The sequence below is a fragment of the Symphalangus syndactylus genome, chromosome 8 (assembly GCF_028878055.3).
Source record: "Symphalangus syndactylus isolate Jambi chromosome 8, NHGRI_mSymSyn1-v2.1_pri, whole genome shotgun sequence".
NCBI classification, from domain to species: domain Eukaryota; kingdom Metazoa; phylum Chordata; class Mammalia; order Primates; family Hylobatidae; genus Symphalangus; species Symphalangus syndactylus.
Genome location: NC_072430.2, coordinates 71425698 through 71448710, shown reverse-complemented (window position 1 = coordinate 71448710; position 23013 = coordinate 71425698). Strand labels below are relative to the sequence as shown.

Here is a 23013-nt window from a genome sequence, read left to right as displayed (position 1 = left end):
GATTACAGGCTTCAAACTTTCTTCCAGGCCTCTTCCTCTGGGCCGGGGCAGCCGGCACTGCTTCCTGACTAAGGGGTGCTGTGCTGTTTTGGGCGCCCTCCCTGGGATGGCTCTCCCTCACTCGGCCCTGGAAGAGGAGCAGTGGGGACCTGGGACTCAGAGAGTTTGTGGCAGGCCTGGCAGGTGCCGTCCGCGCCCTTTCTTCCCAGACATCCTCTGGCCTTCAGGGATCTGGCAGCCTGGCCCCAGATTTTCCCAGGGGTGGCCCTGGTCGTGGGGTGATGGCTTCTCACAGTGGCCTGCTCCGGGCCACCTTCAGAGTTCTTGCCGAGAAAGGGCGAATTTGAGATCTGGGCCCCTCGGTGGGTGGGATGGAGAACAGCAGGATGGGAGCCTCAGGGCCTCCCACGGCAGAGGAGACGCAGGCAGGCTCTTGTCCTTGGAGAGGAAAGGACTTGGAAGGTGCCTGCCAGCCCCTGGAGTGTGATTTCAGAGCACAGGGAGGAGGCTTTTGTTTAACTCTGAGGATCCCGGCAGACATCCGCCCACACCTGCCAGGAGCTAGGAGGACGCTGATGTGGAGGGGGATGTGCAGGCAGGGGCGGGTGGGGGGGAGCCTGTCAGGCAGAGCACAGAAGAGGCAGCAGCAGCTTCGCTCATCCATTCACTCTCGGTTGGCTTTGGGGTCTGGCCTCTCTGTGCATCCATTCACTCTTGGTTGGCTTTGGAGTCGGCTAGACAGGAGGCGCCCAGGTGTGCAGGTGCGGAGGAGGGTGCATGTTCTCCAGCCGCGTGACCATGGGCAGTCACTGCCCTCTCACCTGGCGGGGAAACCGAGGCGGAGAGAGGTTGCGCCAGCCACCCCTAGACCCCCCACCCACTTGCTGCCTAAGGCCTCCCCCACCCCCAGGGGTGTGAGGGGTGTGACCAGCTTGGGCTTGGCCCAGCCTGGCTCCAGCAGAGTCACAGATGCCCCTCCGGCAGGGCCCAGGCGGAAACGCCAACACCACCAGAGTGAGCTCTGCCCCGAACAAAGAGGCGACTGTGTCGGCAGAACCAGTCCGGCTCCCAGAGGCCCCTCCCAGGGGGCCCCCCTGCCGGGGGGTGGGATCAGCTCTGGGAAGGGCTGTAAACACTCCTGGAGGCGGTGTGGAGGCAGCCCCCCAGGGCGCCAGAGCTGCCCTTGGGATCTGTGCATGTGTGTGTACACGTGTCTTTGTGCAGCTGTATGTTGTGCCATGTGCATGCATGTGTGTTGTGTGCCTGTGTGTTGTATGGATGTGTGTATTCTGTGTGTGCATTGTACGTACGCATGTGCATTCTGTGTGTGCGTCGTACGGACGTGTGTGCATTCTGTGTGTGCGTCGTACGGACGTGTGTGCATTCTGTGTGTGCGTCGTACAGACGTGTGTGCATTCTGTGTGTGCGTCGTATGGACGTGTGTGCGCATCGTACAGACGTGTGTGCATTCTGTGTGTGCGTCGTACGGACGTGTGTGCATTCTGTGTGTGCGTTGTGCAGATGCATGTGCATTCTGTGTGTGCGTCGTATGGACGTGTGCATTCTGTGTGTGGGTCGTACGGACGTGTGTGCATTCTGTGTGTGCGTCGTACGGACGTGTGTGCATTCTGTGTGTGCGTTGTGCAGATGCATGTGCATTCTGTGTGTGCATTGTATGGATGCGGGTGTGTTGTGTGTGTGTGAATGTGCATGCCTGTGGCTGTGTGCTCCTGTGCATGTGTGTGTTGTTCGTGTGTTTCATAAACGCGTGTGTTTTATGGGTGCACGTTGTGTGTGCCTGTGCACCCGTGTTTGTGTGGTGTGTGTGTGCGCCTGTGTACCCATGTTCATGAGTCTGTTATGCGTGTGTGTATTTTGTTGTGTGTTGCCCGTGCCTGTGTGCCCATCCTCGTGTGTTGTGTGTATTTTGGTGGTTGTGTGTATTTTGTGTGTGTGCTCATGTTATGTGTGTGTTGCCTGTGCCCATGTGCCCATGCTTGCGTGTGTTGCTCACACATGTATTTTGTGTGTGTTTGTGTTGTGGGTGCATGTGTATCACCTGTGCACCCATGCTCGTGCACACGTGTACTTTGTGTGCATGTTGTGTATGCACACATGTTGCCTGTGCACCTGTGCCGGTTATGCACGTGTCCGTTGTGTGTGTGTGTTGTATGCATGCTGCGTGTTCTCATGCACCCCTGCTTGTGCGTGTCTTGTGCACGTGTGTTTTGTATGTGTGCATGTGCTGTGTGCACATGTGTGTGGCCTGTGCCTGCGTGCACATATGTGTGTGATTTGTTGCGGGCAGGCCTGGAGTGTCTCCAGTCACTTTTTCCACAGCTGAAGGCTGTGTGGTCAGACAGCACACGGGGAGGGCTGGGTGTGTCCAGCTGCCGGTTGAAGCCTAAGAGCAAGGTCACCTCGACCTGGTTCTCGTCCTGGCCTGCCCGATGTCCTCCCAGCAGTGTGGGTGGACTCTCAGCCTTGCCCCTTGCCTCTGCACTCTCGCCCCCAATCCCCGGGAGGTCGGCCGGCACCTGCACCCTCGGACTGGGACGAAGAGCAGACTGCCAGCTCCGTGGTCACCTTGCCTCGCTGCTGGGAGGTGAGGTCACCCGTCACAGGGCCGAGGACTCAGGAGAGGGCTCAGCCCTGGGGGCGAAGGCAAACCTGGGGTTCTGGCCAAGACGGGCATTTCGGATGCGTGGGCCCCATCAGCTCTTGCCCTGGGCCTCCTGGGCCCTGTGAGGAGGCGGAGATTAGATCTGTCGTCGGTGTGCCTGGCATGGATGCTCTGCGGAGATGTGCTCGCGGAGAGACGCCAGATGCAAAAGGCCACGGCACGTGACTCCGTTCATGTGACGTGTCCAGAGCAGGGCAGTCCACAGACGGGACGTAGACGTGTGGTCACGTGTCCAGAGCGGGCCAGTCCACAGATGGGAAGTGGACGTGTGGTTGCAGGGGCTGTAGAGGGGTGGGGAGTGACTGCTGTTGGGGACAGGGCTGTTTTTTGGGGGAACGGAATGTTTTGGAATTAGAAGTTATGGTGGTCTGCCTTAGAATACGTTGAAACCATTGAGTCATATGCTGCGGACAGGTGCCCTTCCTGGTGTGGATTGAATCTCAGAGAAAACAAAAGTGTTTAACAGAAAGTAAGACCTCCCTGTCCTTCAGAATCCCCTGTTGTCACCACAGGGTTGAGTGCGGTGTCCCCAGGACCAGTCAGCAGCCCTGCAGCCAGCTCGCATCAAGGGGTGCTGGGCAGCTGTCCTATCCCGACCCGTAGGACGGCAACAGTGATGGCGTCACCCCACCCTCTGGGGGCCCCTCGCCCAGGCCCAGCTCTGCCCCTGAACCATTCTCTGCTTGGGGGGGGGGGGCAGGGAATGCTACATTCTACTCGAAGGGGCCCTACGGGACTCCTGGCATGAGGGGGACAGGCCTTGGGCCACATGGGTGGCACGCAGGGGCCGGTCAGCCTGAGGGTGCCTGGTGGTCCAGGCAGAGGCCCCGTGAGAGCTCAGCGTGGCCCTGAAGCTCAGTCCCACGGAGGCCTCAGCCTGGGGCCTTGCTCGTGCCCTGTGCCCTGGCTCTCCTGCAGATTCCCCTGGGCCTCTCGCCCCGGACAATCCCGTGAGTGATGGGGTGGGAGGAGGGACCCAGAGAGTCATTGCCGAGTCAGCTCCCCTGCAGGCACCGTCCCGGGCAGCCTCCTGCAGTGCGGGGCATGGGAGTGCTGGGCCCTGGCTGGGGTCAGCAGATCGGACAGGCGGGCCTGGTGCCGCTGTCTCAGCGACCTGCTTCATGACTCGTGCCCGCGCTTCCCGGAGCCCTGTGACTGACTTCCATCCCCAGCAAGAAAAAGCATCCAAGTGAAACTGAAGGAGGCAGCCTTGGCCTTGGTTCCAGGACCCGCTGCGTTTTGAAAGTGACGTTTCCTGGCGGCTCACTCGCGTTTCCTGGGAGTCGCTGCTGCTGCTGCTGCTGCGGGCTCCTGGGGCCAAGGCCCTGGGTACTGGGCCATGGGGAGGGGGAGCCGGTGAGTCCTTGGGCCTGGTGGGCAGTAAACATTTCTGGAACTGACTCACTTGCTGGGGAGAGGCAGCCAGGGAGGGTCACGGAGAAAGTCCCTGCCCGCCATGGCCGCGGACTGCCGTCGGCTGCCCGTCCAGCCTGGAGTGAGGAGGCGTCTTCCTTTGCATGTCAGGTAAACTGAGGAAAGCCGCCTCTGGGGTCCGCTGCGCTTGCCGCCTCCGGTGCCCAGGGGCTGGGGGAATGGGTCGCAGGACCCACGCTGATGACCGCGGCCTCCGTACGCTGTGAGGGCCAGGCTCCGTCGGGACAGACAGCCGCCAGGGTGCCTGGAACCCGTGGGTGTGAAGGGGGTTCCAAGGCCACGGGGGACAGTGAGGAGCTTCTCAGGGTGGCATCACTGTGACCGGAATGTTTTCACTGGTGGGGCCCAGCCCCGGAAGCTGCCGGGTGGGTCTCACTCAGCTGGGCGCTGGGGCCTGGGTGGAGAATGGCTGTCGGTGTTGCCCGGGTGTGGCTGGGCTGACCAGGGGCATTTTTGGGGGCTTTTATCAGATCCTGGAATGACTGTGACCCACCAAGAGCTCGGGGGAGCTGCGAGCCCCCAGGTGAATGCAGGAGCTCTCGGGGTGGCCCTGAGGGCTGGGCACCCAACACTGCGTCAGGGTTGGGGTGTGGATGCTTGAATTGCTTGCCGACTTTGGAACACCAGGGGCTGCCACCCTCAAACCCAGACTTGTGGCTTCTCTTGAAAAACCAGATGATCTAGAACCCCGGCCACATTCCTGCCCACGAGTCTCCACTGCCCCTCCCCAGGGGTGCACCTGTGTGGCCCCCTCCCCCAGCTCTGGTGAGGCGACTCCTGCCCCACTTGGAGGACGTGGGAGGGGTGGGGAGGTTACACTGAGAGGAGGATACTCGAGCTCCACATCCACAGCCTCTGGACCCCTAAAAGGAGCGGGAGCGCGTCCCCTGGAGCCTGCTCCTGTACTCAGTGGCGGGCTTTGCTCCTGGCTGGCCATTCAGGAGCCTAGGTTTCCGTGCGCGCGGCCTGGCCACAGGCTGAGACTTCACAGCCTGGTGCTGTGTCCTGCGGGTCTGGGTCAGCTCCAGAGATGCAGGGGCCCCCCCCACCCCCTGGAGCCATGGGCGTGGTGCCTCCCAGGGCACAGGGGCTCTGCAGAGGGGTCGCCCTGTATTCCTCGGGTCCTGGCATCGTCACAAATGTCCTCATGCGTGGGACCCTTCTCCAGCTGAAGGAGGGGAGGTCAGGTCAGAAGCCTGAGAGGGACCTTGCCCTGCTGGCTTTTAGGAGGGAGGGATGGCGTGATGGGGGATGTGGCTCCCTGAAAGCAGGGAAGTGGGGCCTTGGCCCAGCGGCCATGGGGAGCAGAATCCCGCCCCCTGGCCAAGCTCAGGTGCGGACTCCCCCAGAGAACCCAGACCAGGGCCCAGGACAGCAGTGCCTTGATCTTGTTCTTGGAGCCGTGGCCATGGAGCAGCCAGCCCACCTGGACCTCTGACCTGCTGGGCCCAGAGAGGGCGCGTGGGTGTCGTTGTCAGTGGCTAGGTTTGAGGGAAGATGGATTAGGCCGCACTGGCCAACCTGGGGTTCCTGCTTCTGTGATTTCGGGCCCTCTGTTCCCTGCCCCAGGCGTGCAGCAGCGCCTAACTGTGCGGCCGTTGTCAGGACAGGGCGCGTAGCTCCAGCAGTCACCGCTGAAGCCTCACTCTGAGCGGTCTCGGAGCTGCCGTCTTCAAGCCCAGCCTGAAGCCAAAAGGGACTCTTCCTCCTCCTCCAGGACCTGATGCCCTCTGGGCTCGGATGCAGGTCCTTGTGACATTTTTGTCACCAAGGCTGGACTTGAGCTCAAGGACAGTGGTGACCGGTTGGGCCACTTGCCTGGGATCAGCATAGCCCGGCTGCTGGCAACGCTTGGCACTCCCCAAGGAGCCAGGTGGGGAGACCTTGTGGCCTGAGGCCGCCGATATGAGGCAGTGACGGTAGCAGGTGTGGGATGGGCCAGACTACCCTCCACATGGATTGAAGACACACAAGGGCACCTCCATTTCAAAGGACCGGAAGTCTGGAGTGACTGGGTATTTGGCTTAACATCTGCTCAGGAGAAAAAGACATGTGGGTTAGAGGGGACCAGAGGCTCAAGCTCAGCGTGTTAAAAGGCTTTTAGTGTGTGTGTGTGCGCGTGCGTGCAGTTGAGGTCTCGCTCTGTTGCCCAGGCTGGTCTCCACCTCCTGGCCTCACGCAGTCCTCCCAGCACTGGGATTACAGGCATGGGCCACCGCACTGGCCCCAAAAGACTGAAAATAAACACAAGACCCGAGCGGGCTCCTCACAGCAGCAGAAGCTGCTTGGCTGCCACAGAAAGCCATACCACCCTGGCCAGGTGGACAGGGCTTTAACCGCCAGGTAGCAGTGAGGCCCGGCCATGGGGACCCCACGTTGGAGCCCCCGCAGCCCAGCCTGGAGGCTCTTTCCGCATAAGCATTTGTGTCGCGGAATCTTTCCGCTCCCTCACCGGGGCCTCCCTCTGGGGTCTGGGGTCTGGAATCTGGGGTCTGGGGTCTGAGATCTGGGGTCTGGGATCTGGGGTCTGGGATCTGGGGATCTGAAGTCTGGGATCTGGGGTCTGGGTACTGGGATTTAGGGTCCGGGATCTGGGTACTGGGATCTAGGGTCTGGGATCTGGGGTCTGAGATCTGGGATCTGGGATCTAGAGATCTGGGGTCTGGGATCTGGGGTCTGGGATCTAGGGATCTGGGGTCTGAGGTCTGGGGTCTGGGATCTAGGGATCTGGGGTCTGAGGTCTAGGGTCTGGGGTCTTGGATGTAGAGATCTGGGGTCTGGGGTCTGAGATCTGGGGTCTAGGGATCTGGGGTCTGGGGTCTGGGGTCTGAGATCTGGGGTCTGGGATCTGGGGATCTGAAGTCTGGGGTCTGGGGTCTGAGATCTGGGGTCTGGGTACTGGGATCTAGGGTCTGGGATCTGGGTACTGGGATCTGGGGATCTGGGGTCTGAGATCTAGAGTCTGGGATCTGGGGTCTGGGGTCTGGGATCTAGAAATCTGGGATCTGGGGTCTGGGATCTAGGGATCTGGGGTCTGAGATCTGGGGTCTGGGGTCTGGGATCTAGAGATCTGGGATCTGAGGTCTGGGGTCTGGGATCTGGGGTCTGGGATCTGGGGTCTGGGGTCTGGGATCTAGAAATCTGGGATCTGGGATCTGGGATCTGGGGTCTGAGATCTGGGGTCTGGGATCTAGAGATCTGGGATCTGAGGTCTGGGGTCTGGGATCTGGGGTCTGGGATCTAGGGATCTGGGGTCTGGGATCTGGGGTCTGGGGTCTGGGATCTGGGGTCTGGGGTCTGGCTTCTTGGATCTGGGGTCTGGTTCCCCAGATGTAGTTTCTTCCTAACAGGCATCAGCCTCACATTCCTGCCTTGGGACTCTAGCTCTGTCCGAGGGTACGGGGCTGAGTGCCAGCAACCACCACTACTCGTCTTGGCCCTGACTGTGGACCTGGACTTCCTTCTGTTCTCAGGGACAGCAGTGCTGCCTCGGGGGTGCCCAGCACCCTGCTGGCATCTCAGCCACGACGTCCACCTGGCCCTGTGGCTTCCACTTTCGGGGTTGGCTTGGGATGAAGCCTCGAGGCCCCTCCCCCAGGGCCTCCTTTATTCCTTTTCCAGGCCTTCATTCAGCGCCCTGCTGACTGTGCCCCATGGGGCTGTGGGGTCAGCTGGGCAGCCCTGACCTGGTGGAGCTCCCGACGACGGGGGTCAGATGTCAGGCGGGGCCACGCTCAGCTCTGAGTCCTCCCTCGCATGGCAGGGGGTTGCTACGCAGGGGTCGCTGGATCCTACCTGTTGGGCATGTGGCCCTGGCTCTGGCTGGACACCTTGTTTGCTTCAGGGCAGTGGAATCTTGACCTCCTTGGGGCACACCCTGTGGAAGACCCACAGTGCCGCCGCGGCCCCCTCCTCCTCCTGTTCCTCCTCTTCCTCCTCCTCTTCCGCCGCCGCCTCCTCCTCCTCCTCCTGTCTCCACTGCCCCTGGCATCTGGGACGCCCCGCAGTGTCCTAGCACCTGTTCCTCCTCCTCTTCCCTCCTCCTCCTGTCTCCACTGCCCCTGGCATCTGGGACGCCCCGCAGTGTCCTAGCACCTGGCCCTGTGCACGCGGGAGGCTTTGTGCTGGAGTAGGACGAGAGATTTGGCAAGAGAAGCTGTCAGTCCAGCCGCCCGCTCAAGCTGTTCCTGCCTCTGGCCATCTCCGAGCTTGGGAACTTTCCCTCCCACGGCACCAGCCCCTTGGCCCCTCCGGAAGGCCCTGAAAGCCATGGGCAGGGGCTTCCCTCGAAATCAGGGGTGCAGTGTGAAGCCCCCATGGCCAACACCCTTGAGCCCTCCCAGGAGAGGGGCAGTGATGGCCAAACTTTCCAGGGGATCCACCTGGAGTAAGGCCCTCGGTTGGGGGGAGAGGAGCTTCCTGGGTGCTGGGTTCCGACCCCGTCCACAGGGCCCTGAGTCTGGCCAGTACACCTTTCCCTGTGAGAGAAAACACGTGGGCTCCTGGGGTATGGGGTGGTGAGGCTGCAGTGCCCCTTCCACCTCCAGGTGGCCAGGGCCACTGCTGTTCCTCGTGGAGCAGGGAGACCTGGAAAGTCAGGAACTTGCTCTCCCTGGACCCCAGCTCCTGCCCTCCTGTTGGGCCCACCTCATCCTCATCCTAAATAGAGGGGCCATCCGCCAGCGTGCTTGAGAAATCTCAGGCGGTGCTGGGCCGGTCTGGGGCTCCCAGGCTTCCCCGGCCCCGCCTGGCCTGTTCCTGCACATGGCAGGGTCCAAGCTCGGGAACGGTGGCCTCTGCCCGTGGTTGGCAGCCTGGAGCCGCTGTGGTCCAGATGCCTCCTGGGACGCTGTGGAAATCCACAGACAGCCTCGTGCCGCCTCACCCCTGGGCACCCGAGTCCTCATGCTCACGGGAGTCGCGTGGGGGTCAGGGCTGGAGCTGCCTCCTCCCTGGAGGAGCTTCTCGTGGCGGCTGCAGCAGTGCTGCAAACGGGGTGACTTAGAGCAGCCTCTCCCTGTCCTGGAGGCCAGGAAGCTGAAGTCAAGGAGTAGGCTCCAGGGGAGGACCCTTCCTGCCTCTCCCAGCTTCCAGGGCTCCAGGCGCCCTTGGTCTGCGGCCGCATCACTCCAGCCTCTGCTCCTTCTCTGTGTGGCCGTCTCCCGATGGGCGGGTGTCCGCGTTCCTCTTTTCTCTTAAGGACATCAGTTGTTAACAGGGACATAGACCATCCCGCTTCAGCATCCTCGCTGTAACCAGCCACGTGTGCAAAGACCCTGTATGCAAATAAGGCCCCACTCACAGGTGCGGGTGGACGTGAGTCTGGAGGGACGGTAGTCACCCCGGTGCCCTCTCTGTCCCTGGCAGTCCCTCCTGCACCTCAGGACCAGCCTCCAAATCGTCACTTACCAGACCCTGTCTTGGCCTTGTGGCCTGTGGGCACTGTGGAGTCTGATCCTGCCCCCAATACGTCCCCAGCACAGGCTGTCCCTGGGGCTGTGCCTCGTCCACATTGGTGGCCCTGCAGCCCCGATGTCCCCTCCCCTCTGCCTGTTGGAGTCTGGAATGTGAGTGGACGATGGTCTGCTGTCTTCCCACTGAACGATGTCCAGCAGCTGGCCTGGGTGTGCATGACGTCAGCTGATCTACAGGGCCCTCACACGGGGGCCTCAGAGAAACCAGCGTCAGGTTCCCAGCCTCTGTTTCTCGCCTGGGTGTGCATGTAGCTGGTCTACAGGGCCCTCACACAGGCTAGAGAAACCAGCGTCAGGTTCCTGGTCTCCGTTTCTCTGTGTGTCAGACGAGGGGCTAGACCAGCTCTGGGGAGCTCTGGGGATGGGGTTGAAGGTCAGGATGGCCTCTCTTGGTCTGAAGGTTGGGCTCCACCCCACGACGCTTGGAGAATGTTCCTGGCCTGGAGAAGTCTAGTCCCTCAAGGCCGATGTCAGCTGGTCCCTCCGGGGCGTCAGCCTCCTGCCTCTGGCGGGCTCGTTTGGGTGAGAGGAAGCCAGATTTCCCCCTTGCAGGGGTTGAGATCCAGGTCCCTGCCCCGCACAGCATTTCTTTTTCTTTCTTTTTTTTTTCCTTTTTGAGACGGAGTCTCGCTCTATCGCCCAGGCTGGAGTGCAGTGGCGCGATCTTGGCTTGCTGCAAGCTCCACCTCCTGGGTTCACGCCATTCTCCTGCCTCAGCCTCCCGAGTAGCTGGGACTACAGGCACTCGCCACCGCGCCGGGATAATTTTTTGTATTTTTAGTAGAGACGGGGTTTCACCGTGTTAGCCAGGATGGTCTCGATCTCGTGATCCGCCCTCCTCGGCCTCCCACAGTGCTGGGATTACAGGTGTGAGCCACCGCGCCCGGCCTATTTTTTTTTTTTTTTGAGGAGTTTCATTCTTGTTGCCCAGGCTGGAGTGCAGTGGTGGGATCTCGGCTCACTGTCTCCTCCACCTCCCGGGTTCAAGCGATTCTCCTGACTCAGCCTCCTGAGTAGCTGGGATCACAGGCGCGCACCACCATGCCTGGCTAATTTTTTGTATTTTTAGTAGAAATGGGGTTTCGCCATGTTGGCCAGGCTGGTCTCAAACTCCTGACCTCAAGTGATCTACCCTCCTTGGCCTCCCAAAGTGCTGGGATTACAGGTGTGAGCCACCATGCCTGGCCCCCCAACAGCATTTCTGAGGACAGAGAGGGAGGGCGGCACCCTCTGGAGGAGAGGCAGGGTCTGGGGCCCCAGGGGCTGTGGGTCTTCATCCCGAGGTCTTTAAGCTGCTGCTGGGCTGGAACGGAAGTGCGGCCCCATGAGGGGCTGGGCTGTGGCTTAGGTGGACAACCCTGGACTGGTGGGCAGGTGGGTGTGGAGGGCAGAGGGAAGATGGACGGTTCCCACAGCTTCTTCATTCATGGACGGGCAGCTTGGCAAGGGGTGGGGGACCCAGCTGGCCCTGGGGGAGGAAACACGCACATGTGGTACTCCAGGGATCCTGAGACGCAGGCATCGGCATGTCTGTCAGCGTGATGTACACGTGGCACTCCAGGGATCCTGAGACGCAGGCATCGGCGTGTCGGTCAGGGTGACGTGCACGTGGCACTCCAGGGATCCTGAGACGCAGGCATCGGCGTGTCGGTCAGGGTGACGTGCACGTGGCACTCCAGGGATCCTGAGACGCAGTCATCGGCATGTCGGTTGGTGTGTCGGTCAGCGTGACGCACACGTGGCACTCCAGGGATCCTGAGATGCAGGCATTGGCGTGTCAGTCACACGTCACTCTCAGGGATCCTGAGACATAGGCATTGGCATGTGAGTGTGACGCACACACACCACTTTCGGGGCCCCTGGGCTGCAGGTGTCCGGCATGTTGGTCATTGTGCACCAGTCGAGGTGCCCTTGGGAGACCTGGCCCTGCGCTTTGTGGTAAGGGGGGTCCACCCGGGGTCCGTTCTCCCTGGACACTGAGCCTAGGCCAGTGGTGCCCTGGTCCTTTCAGGGGCAGGCTGGGCTCTGAGCAGGCAGCGAGCCCGGGGAGGGAGGACTGGGTCTGGGCCCAAGCCTGGGGCCTCCCTTGTGATTGGCTTTTGGGCTGCACGGGGGTTGAGGGTCAGAGCTGCAGCCCGTGTGGCCGGGTGCCACCCGCGTGCCTGTGGTTTGCCAGGCTGGCCTCCTTTTCCTGCGTGAAGGTTTGCGGCAGCTGAGGATGTGGCTTCTCCCACAGCTGGTGGAGGGCCTGGTGGGCAGCGGAGCCATGAGCCCAACATGTTTTCCCAGGTGATGCTGGGAATTACGCTTTTTAAAATTTTTATTTTATTTTATTTTATTTTATTTTATTTTGAGACGGAGTGTCACTCTGTTGCCCAGGCTGGAGTGCAGAGGCGTGATCTCGGCTCACTACAACCTCCGCCTCCTTGGTTCAAGCGATTCTCCTGCCTCAGCCTCCTGAGTAGCTGGGATTACAGGTGTGCACCACAACACCAGCTATTTGTGTGTGTGTGTGTGTGTGTTTAGTAGAGACGGGGTTTGGCCACGTTGCTCAGGCTGGTCTCGAACTCCTGACCTCAAGTGATCCGCCTGCCTTGGCCTCCCAAAGTGCTGGGATTATAGGCATGAGCCACCACACCCAGCCACACTTTTTACTTTTGAGATAATTGCAGATTTGTGGCTATGGTATGAAGTGACACAATTATGGTAAGAAGTGATACAAAGAGACTCCCCCCATGTGTTTCCCTCAGTGGTAAGGTCTTGTAAAATGAGAGAACAGTGTTACCAACTGGATATTGACGCTGGTGTGGGCATGGGTCACTTTCCCCATTGTGTGGCGGCAGATGTGAGTGTGTGCAGGTGCAGGTGGGGTTGGGGGGGTGTGCCTATGAAGGTGGGTGTGTGTGCAGGTGCAGGTGGGGTGCATGTGGGGGTGGGGGGTGTGCCTATGCAGGTGGGTGTGTGTGCAGGTGCAGGTGGGGTGCCCGTGCAGGCACAGGTGCCATTGGGGTGTATGTGCAGTTGTGGGTGGGGTGCATGTGTGGATTCATGTATGGGTGCAGGTGTGGATGCCTGTGCAGGTGTGTGTGGGTGTGGCACACTCATGTCTGGGTGTGCACTGGGATGCCTGTACAGGTGTGTGTGGGCGTGGCACACGTGTCTGTGGCCATGTGCTGAGATGCGTGTGCGGGTGTGGGCGTGGCACACTCGTCTCTGGCCGTGTGCTGAGATGCGTGTGCAGGTGTGTGTGGGTGTGGCACACTCGTGTCTGTGGCTGTGTGCTAGTTCCTCAGTACTCAGCGTTGCTGTTTTTAGGATCATGGCTTTCCTAGCTGGGCCACCTAGTATACTATGATTCTGTATTTGTGTTGTTTTTTTTTTTTCTTCGAAAACCATCTGTAACCATTGTTTTTATTACTTTATTTTATTTTTTAAGTTTTATTTATTGTTTTGAGACAGGATCTTGCTCTGTTACCGTGGCTGGAGTGCAGTGGCGCGATCATAGCTCACTGCAGCCTCAAACTCCTGGGCTCAAGCAATCCTCCCACCTCAGTCTCCCGGGTAGTTGGGACTACAGGTGCATGCACCATACCTGGCTAATTTTAAAATTTTTTTGTAGAGATAAGGTGTTGCTGTGTTACCCTAGCTGGTCTTGAACTCCTGGCCTCAAGCGATCCTCCCACTTTGACCTCCCAAAGTGCTGGCATTATAGGTGTGAGCCACTGTTCCCGGCTGTATTATTTTAAAAAAGAAGAAAACCTTAACTTTAAAAGACCCCATCCCTGCCCCCGTCTAGGGTGTGGAGTGGTCCCTGAGCCCTGTGTCCGCCACAAAGGAGCCCCACAGTCTCCGGGCTAGGAGGATGCCTGCAAAGGCCCCAGGCCCCATCTGTGGCTGCGACGAGGCCGTGCCTGCTCATCTTGGGCCAGGACGTCCATCTGTCTGGCCAACTGCTGGGGAAGCTGTACGTCCGCTACTCTCCGCAGGCCTGGCCCAACCACCCCGAGGCTCCCCGGGGAAGGGAGTGGATCAGCTTTCACCCTCCCAGCCCTGCCACCTGACTGACGACTCTTTCACAAGACAGCAGAGCCATGACACCCACCACCTGGGTCAGGGAGGCTCCAGGCCTCACAGGTGACCCACACAGCTCCCTGTGTAATTCTGATAACCTTGGCAGCAGACTTGAGAACTTTTAGAAAATTTCAGGAGGAGAGGTGGAAAGCGTAGTATGACGTGGCCGTTCCTAAAATGTGGGTCCTGGGCATCCTGAGACCCGCTTCATCGGGCCCGAGAGGTTAAAGCTGTGTTGCGACAGGAAGGCACCCCCACTCCCAGCCCCCAGTGCTCAGGCACTCTCACCCCTACCTTGAGTGCTCAAACACCCCCACCCCTACCCCCAGTGCTCAGGCACCCCCACCTCTACCCCCCAGTGCTCAGGCACTGCCACCCCCAGTACCCCAGTCCTCAGGCATCCGCACCCCCAGTACCCTAGTACTCAGGCACCCCCACCTCCATCTCCAGTGCTCAGGCACCCCCACCCCTAGTACCCCAGTACTCAGGCACCCCCACCCCTACCTCCCAGTGCTCCCGGTCTGGCTGTGCCTGGCTGGTGGAGCAGCCTGAGCTTTCTGGGAAGCACCTCATGACCCTCCACCCTTTCTTTCCGTCCTTGGGCCCTGCCCACCCTGGGAGGGGCCATCCAGAGCAAATGCCTCCTTGTGGTCCTGGCAGAGCTGCCCACAGGTTTCTCTGGCCAGTCTAGTGAGTTACAGAGATTCATGTTACTATGAAAATAATTTCCATTCGGGCCGGGCCTGGTGGCTCATGCTTGTAATTCCAGCACTCTGGGAGGCCGAGGCGGGCGGATCACCTGAAATCAGCAGTTCGAGACCAGCCTGGGCAACATGGTGAAACCCCTTCTCTACTAAAATACACAAATTATCCGGGCCCTGGTGGCGGGTGCCTGTCATCCCAGTTACTCCAGAAGCTGAGGCACAAAAATCACTAGAACCCAGGAGGCGAAGGCTGCGGTGAGCCGAGACCCCCGGTGGGTCCACAAAAATCACTTGAACCCGGGAGGCGAAGGCTGCAGTGACGAGACCCCCGGTGGGTCAGCCAGCTGCCTCTGCTCTGTAGCCACCCCCTGTGTGTCCTCCCCCGGGTCTCCCCACTGCCCTTCGGGGGTGTCCACCAGGCACTCACTGCAGCCAGGCGGCCGCCATTGTAATACTGGGCCTCCTGTGAGTCCCCTGCACAGAACCCCTGAGGCCGCCGTGCAGACCCCCCCAGGCCGCCCTGCAGAACCCCCGAGGCCGCCCCGCAGAACCCCGAGGCTGCCCCGCAGATCCCCCTGAGGCCGCCCCGCAGACCCCCCATGCTGCCCCGCAGACGCCCCCATGCCGCCCCGCAGACCACCCCGAGGCCGCCCCGCAGACCCCCCCATGCCGCCCCGCAGACCCCCCGAGGCCGCCGCATAGACCCCCAGAGGCCTGGGTAGGGGTGTGGGAGTTGTTTCTTCACGGGCTCTTAGTGCATGAAGTTGGATGTAGCCAGTGGGTGGGGGCTGCCCATGAGGGCCTGGGGACTGTGAGTGGCTTGCTGGGCCCCAGCCGGGCTGCAGGGATGTGGGTGAGCGGCTGCTCTTCCTCAGCCAGGCCCAGCCTTTCCCGCTCCCTCAGCCTTGCTGCCAGGGCAGCTTCCCCCATCACAAACAGGTGCCAGGCGCAAGCCGCCCCTGGGGTGGAACGTGAGAGAGGGTGGTGCGGGAATGTGGCCTCATGGCGAGGCAGGCAGGGGCACGTGGGGCAGGCGGGGGCACCCGGAGGCTGATGGCTGCAGAGAGCAGCACCGGCATGGGTGGGGGCAGCGCTGGACAGTCTGGGGTCTCCCTCACCCACCTCCCTTCCCTGGCCCCCTACTCTGCCACCGCCCAGCTCTGTGAGGGGTGAAGTCGTCTCAGGCAGGCACCTTGGCCCAGGAGCAGGGGAACCTCATGGATGTCTTGACTGTGCCCCCTGCTGTCCCCCCACTGTCCCCCACTCTCTCCCCACTTCCCCTCCATTCCCCTATCCCCCCACTGTCCCCCCGCTGTCCCCCACTGTCCCCCTGCTGTCCCCCTACTGTCCCCCTGCTGTCCCCCTACTGTCCTCCCACTGGCCCCCGCTGTCCCCGTCCCCCCGCTGTCCCCCTGTTGTCCCCCATCCCTTGCTGTCCCCCTGCTGCCCCCTGCTGTCTTCGCATCCCCCACTGTCCCCCCACCACCCCCCCGTCCCCTGCTGTCCCCCCACCGCCCCCCCACTATCCCCCTGCTGTTCCCCTACTGTCCCCCTGCTGGCCCCCACTGTCCCCCACTGTCCCCCGCTGCCCCCTGCTGTCCCCTCACTGTCCCCGCTGTTCCCCTGCTCTCCCCCACTGTCCCCTACTGTCCCCTGCTGCTGCCCCCTGTCCCCCCACTGCCCCCCACTGTCCCCTGCTGTCCCCCCACTGTCCCTGCTGTTCCCCCACTGTCTCCCCACTGCCCCCCGCTGTCCCCTGCTGTCCCCCCACTGTCCCTGCTGTTCCCCCACTGTCTCCCCACTGCCCCCCACTGTCCCCTGCTGTCCCCTACTGTCCCCTGCTGTTCCTCCATGTCCCCTGCTGCCCCCTGTCCCCCCACTGTCCCCTACTGCCCCCCACTGTCCCCTACTGCCCCCCACTGTCCCCTACTGCCCCCCACTGTCCCCTACTGCCCCCCACTGTCCCCTGCTGTCCCCCCACTGTCCCTGCTGTTCCCCCACTGTCTCCCCACTGTCCCCTGCTGTCCCCCCACTGTCCCTGCTGTTCCCCCACTGTCTCCCCACTGTCCCCTGCTGTCCCCCCACTGTCCCTGCTGTTCCCCCACTGTCTCCCCACTGCCCCCCGCTGTCACCTGCTGTCCCCTCACTGTCCCCTGCCGTTCCCCCATGTCCCCTGCTGCTCCGTCACCCCACCGTCCCCCGCTGTCCCCCCACTGCCCCCCACTGTCCCCTGCTGTCCCCCACTGTCCCTGCTGTTCCCCCACTGTCTCCCCACTGTCCCCTGCTGTCCCCCCACTGTCCCTTGCAACCCCCTGTCCCCCCAAGGTCCCTCACTGGGCTGACCCTGCCTTGGCTCCAGTCCTTCAGGCCTCTCTTGCTCCGGGCTCCATGTTGAGGGACGAAGCCCTCTGTCTGCAAGGGTCAGGACCCGAGAGGGCCTGCAGTGTCCTCCCCACCAGACTGTCCTGGTGGCCAAGTTGGGGCCTGGCCAGGTGCCTGGAGCTTGCAGGGCTCTCTGCCCCATATTAGCTGAGCCTTGTGAAATCCGCCAGCCCCCCCTGCCTCACCCGGTCCTAGGATGCCAGGCTGCGCACCTGCCAGGTAGAGGGTGATTGCCCTGGCCTGAGCCTGTCTGGAGGCCAGTGGGTGGCGGTCATAGCTGTAGGTGGGGTCACAGCTGCAGGTGGGGTCACGGCCGTGGGGTGGCGGTCGCGGCTGCAGTCGGGGTCACGGCTGCAGGTGGGGTCATGGCCGTGGGGTGGCGGTCACAGCTGCAGGTGGGGTCACGGCTGTGGGGCGGCGGTTGTGGCTGCAGGTGGGGTCACGGCTGCAGGTGGGGTCATGGCCGTGGGGCAGCGGTCACAGCTGCAGCTGGCCGTCATGGCTGTGAGGTCACCGGAGGCCGCAAGTCTGCTCTGTCTTGTGGCTGTGGCTCTGTGCAGGGTTCCCGGGACACCGGGTCGTGGGACGCAGGGAGCACCTTGTGCCTGCCGGGAGGACCTCGGCTGAGGTAATGCGGCCTCCAGGGACTGTGCGGTGGCCTCTGCCCAGGCTCCATCACCACGGCCGCGCCCGCTCGCCCGGGCCTCGCAGCCTCCTCCTCAGGCCTCCATGTCCGCCTTTGCTGGCGTGGGCCTTGAGATGCCTGCCGGGTGTGCCAGGAGACCAGAACCCGGGCCTGGGCGGAGCGCTCTGGGGTGTGCTGTGCGCCCTGGGTCCTCCCGTGGTCTCGGTTATGGCACTGCGGCCAGCGTCTTCTCAGGGTCTCCGCTTTGCCGTCACCAACGTGGGCTCAGCGTGGCCTGAGCTCCTGAGTCCGGCTCTGGGGGTCAGGTCAAGGCTCCACCTGGGGGCCTCCATGTCCACATCGGAAAGTGCGGGCATCACAACCCTGCTCAGCGAGAGGACAGCAGGAGGGCCGGGCCCTGAGGACACAGCTCCCCATCTGCAGACAGCTCGGGTCTGAGGGAGGAGCGCACGAAGGGGCTCCACACAACAGGTGCTCAGGGACCCCCAGGTGGAGGGTCCGGGCAGTGGCCAGTTCTGAACATCAGGAGGCTGAGCTGTCGCTGCACAGCGTGGGGTGAGACCCTGGGGCGTCCAGCCAGGAAGACGGGGACTTCGGCAGGCTCAGGAGAGAGAGGTGGGAGGCGGCCACAGTTACCCGGACTCATGAGAGAGCGCTAGGAGGTGGACACAGTTACCCGGTTCCTCGGATTCTCCCGGATCTTGGTCCTGTCTGAGGTTCTGCTTTCCCAGCTGTTATCCTGTCTGGGCCACCAGCACCTTCATCTTTCTCTTTTACAACGACTCCTTTGAAGACCTGATTTCAGAAGGAAGCCACATCCCCCTGTGGGGGTCAGCGTGCTGATAAAGCGCGGCCCCGTCCCCAGGGTGGGAACCGTGTGACCCCCTACCCCCCCGCCCACACCATGCATCCCTCCAGTCATGGGACTCACGCCTAAAAATAAAACCAGGCGGGGGACACAGCTCTGCTGCCCGCTGGACGTTTGGCTGGCCCGTGACTCTGAGGCTCGGGGTGGGCTGTGTCACTGGGGCTGCGTGGCAGAGGGTCTCCGGAGCTGCATGGGGAGAGCGTCTCCGGGGCTGCACGGGGAGAGCGTCTCCGGGGCTGCGTGGCAGAGGCCGCGTTGGGGTGTTCTCAGGCCCCAAGACCCCGCCCAGTGCCCCACTGGGGTTTATCCTGGGGATTGGGGCAGCTGGATGCCCCAGGGACATGGCGTGGTCACAGCTGCTGCAAGAAACGGTGGCGGAGTCAATGGGGGAAGGGTCCGGAGTGCTCAGGACCATGCGGTGGGAGCCAGCCCTTGGGGGTGTGGGCCCTTGGACAGGACTGAGTCTGCAGGTAGGGCTGGGGGCTGGGGGCTGTGGCAGGGCCTGGGGATCGGGGAGGCAGGGGTTGTGAGATACGGCCGAGGACAGGGCGGGAGGCGATGGGAGGCTGGCAGTGCGCGGAAAGGCAGGGCTGTGGGTCCTGAGGGATTGCAGAGGGTGGGCGTTCTCAGGAGTGGGCACAGCCTGAGGTGGTGGGTTGTGGGGGAACGTGGGGATGGGTCCCGGGTGCACGGTCACCCCAGCCCGGCACCCACACATCCCCTTCTGTCTCTGGATGGGTCTGTCCTGGACAGTTCATAGTAGTGGGATCACACCATGTGGCCATCTGTGCCTGGCGTCTCTCACAGAGCATGACGTCCTCAAGGTGCGTCTGCGCTGTGGACTGGGTCGGCCTCGCTGCTGTTCACGGCTGTGTTATGTTATGGCACGTGGATGGCCCTCGTCACATGCTGGTCCACTCGCCCATCCGTGGACACTGGGCTGCTTCCGCAGGTGGCTGTTGTGAGTGGTGCTGCCATGGACGTGCATGGACATGTTTCTGTGTGGTGTGGAATTGCTTGGTGGTGTGGTAACTCCAGCGTTGGCCTCTTGAGGAATCCCAGACTACCAAGCGGCCGCGTGTGAGGATCCGGCTCCGCCTCCGCCTCCTGGTTTTGGGCCCTGACTCTCGGTTGGTTGTGCCTAGTGTCTGCCTTGCTCTCCTGCCCCCATCCCCTCCCGGTCCAGGTCTCCACACCCTGCCAGGCCCCCAGGGCATGGACTCCAGGTCACATGCCATGTGTGAAGCCCTCCCCTTGACGAACCCGGTCCCCTGAGCCTCTTGGGGTTGCCACCTGGAAGGAGCATCCACAGAGGTGGGGGGCTCAGAGACTGCAGGGAGGGAGGAGCTGCCAGGAGCTGGCCTGGGGGACTCGGACACAGGCAAGCTCAGGGCCCCTGCTGCTGGAGGGGTCCCTCAGCTATGGTGTACCCCGAGGACGGTCATGGGGTCGCCCCAGAGCTGCCCAAGGTGCCCCCTCCCCAAGCTCGTCCACCGTGGGCCCTGGGCCCTGCTGTCCATCAGCTCAGGACCGTGTGGCCTCAGAGCTGAGGAGCGCCCTGGGTGTGGAAAGGGTCAGCGCAGCCCTGGGGCTGTGGCTGCCAGGAGATGGAACCTGGAGCAGGAAGGGGTGCTGACAGGAGCTGAGGGGAGTCCCTACAGGGGAGGGGCTGCTGAGCCCCAGGGCAGGGGGTGGGCCATCCCCCAGGACTGGTGAGCCCCTGGATGGGGACCCCGGTATCAGCAGCTGCCTTGGGCCCAGCGGAGCCACCAGCACATGGGGCCGGGGGGAGGCTCCCAGGCTCTACCCAGATAACCTGTCTCCCAGAGGAACATCCGAGGCTTGGAGGAGCTTGGGTGTCTGAGGTCATTCAACTCGGAAGGTGGAGCCAGGCTTTGATCCTGCCTGCCTGACCCAGAATCTTTGACAAGGATTGGCCAAGACCCCACATCCCAGCGGGCCTGTCCCTTCCCCTAAAGGGCAGTTCTGGCAAGGGTGTCGCAGGTCCCTGTGGGCAGCTGGAAGGGCCGCCAAGGGTCCCAGCTCTGGTGGCAGTGGGTTGTGGCGTCCTGACCGCAGGGAGCAGGCAGAGGCCGCAGACGGTCGGGACGGCCTGGCAGGGTGGCCCCCACTGTGCCTGACCATCTCCATCTGGTCTCTGGGACAGGAGTCCCAACCCCCAGCTCCTGTTCCCCAGCCACTGTCTCTGGAGCACCGGGCAGAGGCGTGCCTCTCCCCCACGGGCTTGCACAAGAGCCTGCATGTGGCTGGACGGCAATTACTGGAAGTCTCAGAGATTTCTTCACTCCAGGGCTTGGCCGGGAGTGGCCGCCGCCTCCCCTTCCTGCTGCCCTCGGCAGTGAGCACGCTGGGCGGACGCCTGGAAAGCTTTCCCTGCCAGCCTGGGTCCCTGCACTCGCTGGGCAGGGCCTGGTCGGGGCTCAGCCTGGCGGGCGTCTGGCCGTGTGCCAGAGGCCGCAGGGCGCGTGAGAGCTGTCCCTGGCGTCTGACGGTGTGGGGCTCGGCTCTCTAGCCCGGGAATGTTCTCAATGGAGATGCTGGTGTGTGATTAGCCTGAAACAAGGTCTGAGCGCTCTTCCAGCTCTGCGTGGCCCCCGACCCCCTCCTTGGGAGACCCCACTGTGGAACCCCTGCTGCCTCTGAGGGACAGGGCTGGATCCAGCGCCCCCTGGGCTCCCCTGGGTGCCGGGCCCGGGTTGGACTCTCCCTCCAGTCTCAGACTGGCTGGTTACAAAGCCAGGTGTCGGGGAGTCACTCGCAGCTCCACTGCTCACAGCCGGGGTGCCTGGTCCTATGGCTGCCCTGTGACTTGGGCAGCCCTGTCGGGCCCACCTTCATCATTATAGTTGGGGCCGGGGGCCAAGGAGGCCAGGAAAGGTGCTGTGAACAGCACAGAGGGGTTGGGTGGCACTGCTGATGGGGGGTGGGGATGAGTGGGGAGGGGAAGGAGCGCCTTTTGTTTCTGGCCCAGGGGATAGCAGGAGCTGCAGCCCAGGCTGGGACAGGTCATGCCCGAGGGAGAGGCGGCCGGGGAGCACCATCTCCACCACTGTCGACTCTCAGGACGTCCACGTCTCCCTCTGCAGATCATGATGCTGCCGCCACCACCGCCACCACGGAGCGAGAAGCCCAGATAGACACCCCGGCGGCCCCGGGTCCCAGAGCCCCGCTGCCTGCTGCCCGGCCAAGGACCCCACCCTGCCTGCCGCCCGATGCTTGCAGTAGGGCCCGCCATGGACAGGGATTGCCCGCAGCACGAACCCCCGCGGGCGGGTAGCCTCCTGTACAGCCCGCTGCCCCTGCAGGTGAGCCCCAGCCCCAGCCCCAGCCCACCCGACAGGGTCAACGGGCGCTTGCCCCGCTCCGAGTGCCCAGGGTCACGACGTGCGGAACGCTGCCCCAGTGGACACTACGCGACCTCCAGCTGACCTTCCTGGCCCAGAGCCTGGCTCCACCCGCCCCCGTGGGCCCTGGAGAGGGTCCCCATGGGGATGTGAAGGGGAGGCTACTCATGACCCCAGCTTTTCAAGAAGCACATTTGAGGAGATTCTCTTTCCTGCAGAGCTTCCAGTTCCTTCACCGTCAGCTGTAGCGGGGGTTCAACTTTATTTGTAGGAAGCTGTCAGTGAGGGAATTACTTAAAAAATATGTTTCTGGCCAAGCATGGTGGCTCATGCTTGTAATCCCAGCACTTTGGGAGGTGGAGGTGGGCAGATCATCTGAGGTCCCGAGTTCGAGACCAGCCTGGCCAACATAGTGAAACCTCGCTTCTATTAAAAGTACCAAACTTAGCCAGATGTGGTGGCTGTAATCCCAGCTACTCGGGAGGCTAAGGCAGGAGAATCACTTAAATCTAGGAGGCAGAGGCTACAGTGAGTGGAGACTGCACCACTGAACTCTAGCCTGGGCGACAAGAGTGAGACTCCATCTCAAAAAATAAAAAATAGGCCTGGCGCGGTGGCTCACGCCTGTAATCCTAGCACTTTCAGAGGGTGAGGCGGGCAGATCACTTGAGGTCAGGAGTTTGAGACCAGCCTGGCCAACATGGTGAAACCCTGTCTCTACTAAAAATACAAAAAATTAGCCTGGCGTGATGGCAGGTGTCTGTAATCCCAGCTACTTGGGAGGCTGAGGCAGGAGAATCGCTTGAACCTGGGAGGCAGAGGCTGCAGTGAGCAGAGATCGCGCCATTGCACTCCAGCCTGAGTGACAGAGTGAAACTGTATCTCAAAAAGAAAAACAAAATTGTAAATTAAAAATATAAATACATGTGTGTATATATATATATTTACTTTATTTTTATTTTTATTTAATTTAATTTTATTTTATTTATTTTATATTATTTTATTTTATTTAATCTTATTTTATTTTATCTTATTTTATATTTTTAAAACAGGGTCTCACTCTGTTGCCCAGGCTGGAGTGCAGTGCTGCGATCTCGGCTCACTGCAGCCTCTGCCTCCTGGGCTCTAGTGATTCTCCTGCCTCAGCCTCCTGAGTAGCTGGGACCACAGGTATGCACCACCGTGCCCGGCTAATTTTTAAAATTTTCTTGTAGAAACGGGGTTTTGCCCTGTTGGACGGGCTGGTCTCAAACTCCTGGGCTCAGTTGATCCGCCCGCCTCGGCCTCCCAAAGTGCTGGGATGACAGGCGTGAGCCACCGCGTCCGGCGCTGCCTGGGGGTTTCCTACCAGGAGACAGAGGGGCTGCCCTCTCCTGTCAAGCAGCA

At 61.8% G+C, this 23013-nt stretch overlaps 1 protein-coding gene across 17 annotated transcripts in view; it reads left to right on the top strand.

Moving 5' to 3' along the window:
• The window catches only part of LOC129488759 (protein strawberry notch homolog 2-like), a 96683-nt gene that overhangs the window by 5130 nt on the left and 68540 nt on the right, over positions 1 to 23013 (top strand). For all 17 annotated transcript variants that reach the window (XM_063644640.1, XM_063644639.1, XM_063644624.1 and 14 more), the window contains exon 2: positions 21370 to 21588. In XM_063644640.1, coding sequence (XP_063500710.1) covers positions 21496 to 21588 — 93 coding nt within the window. In that variant the 5' untranslated portion in view covers positions 21370 to 21495. The remainder of the gene's footprint in view (positions 1 to 21369; positions 21589 to 23013) is intronic.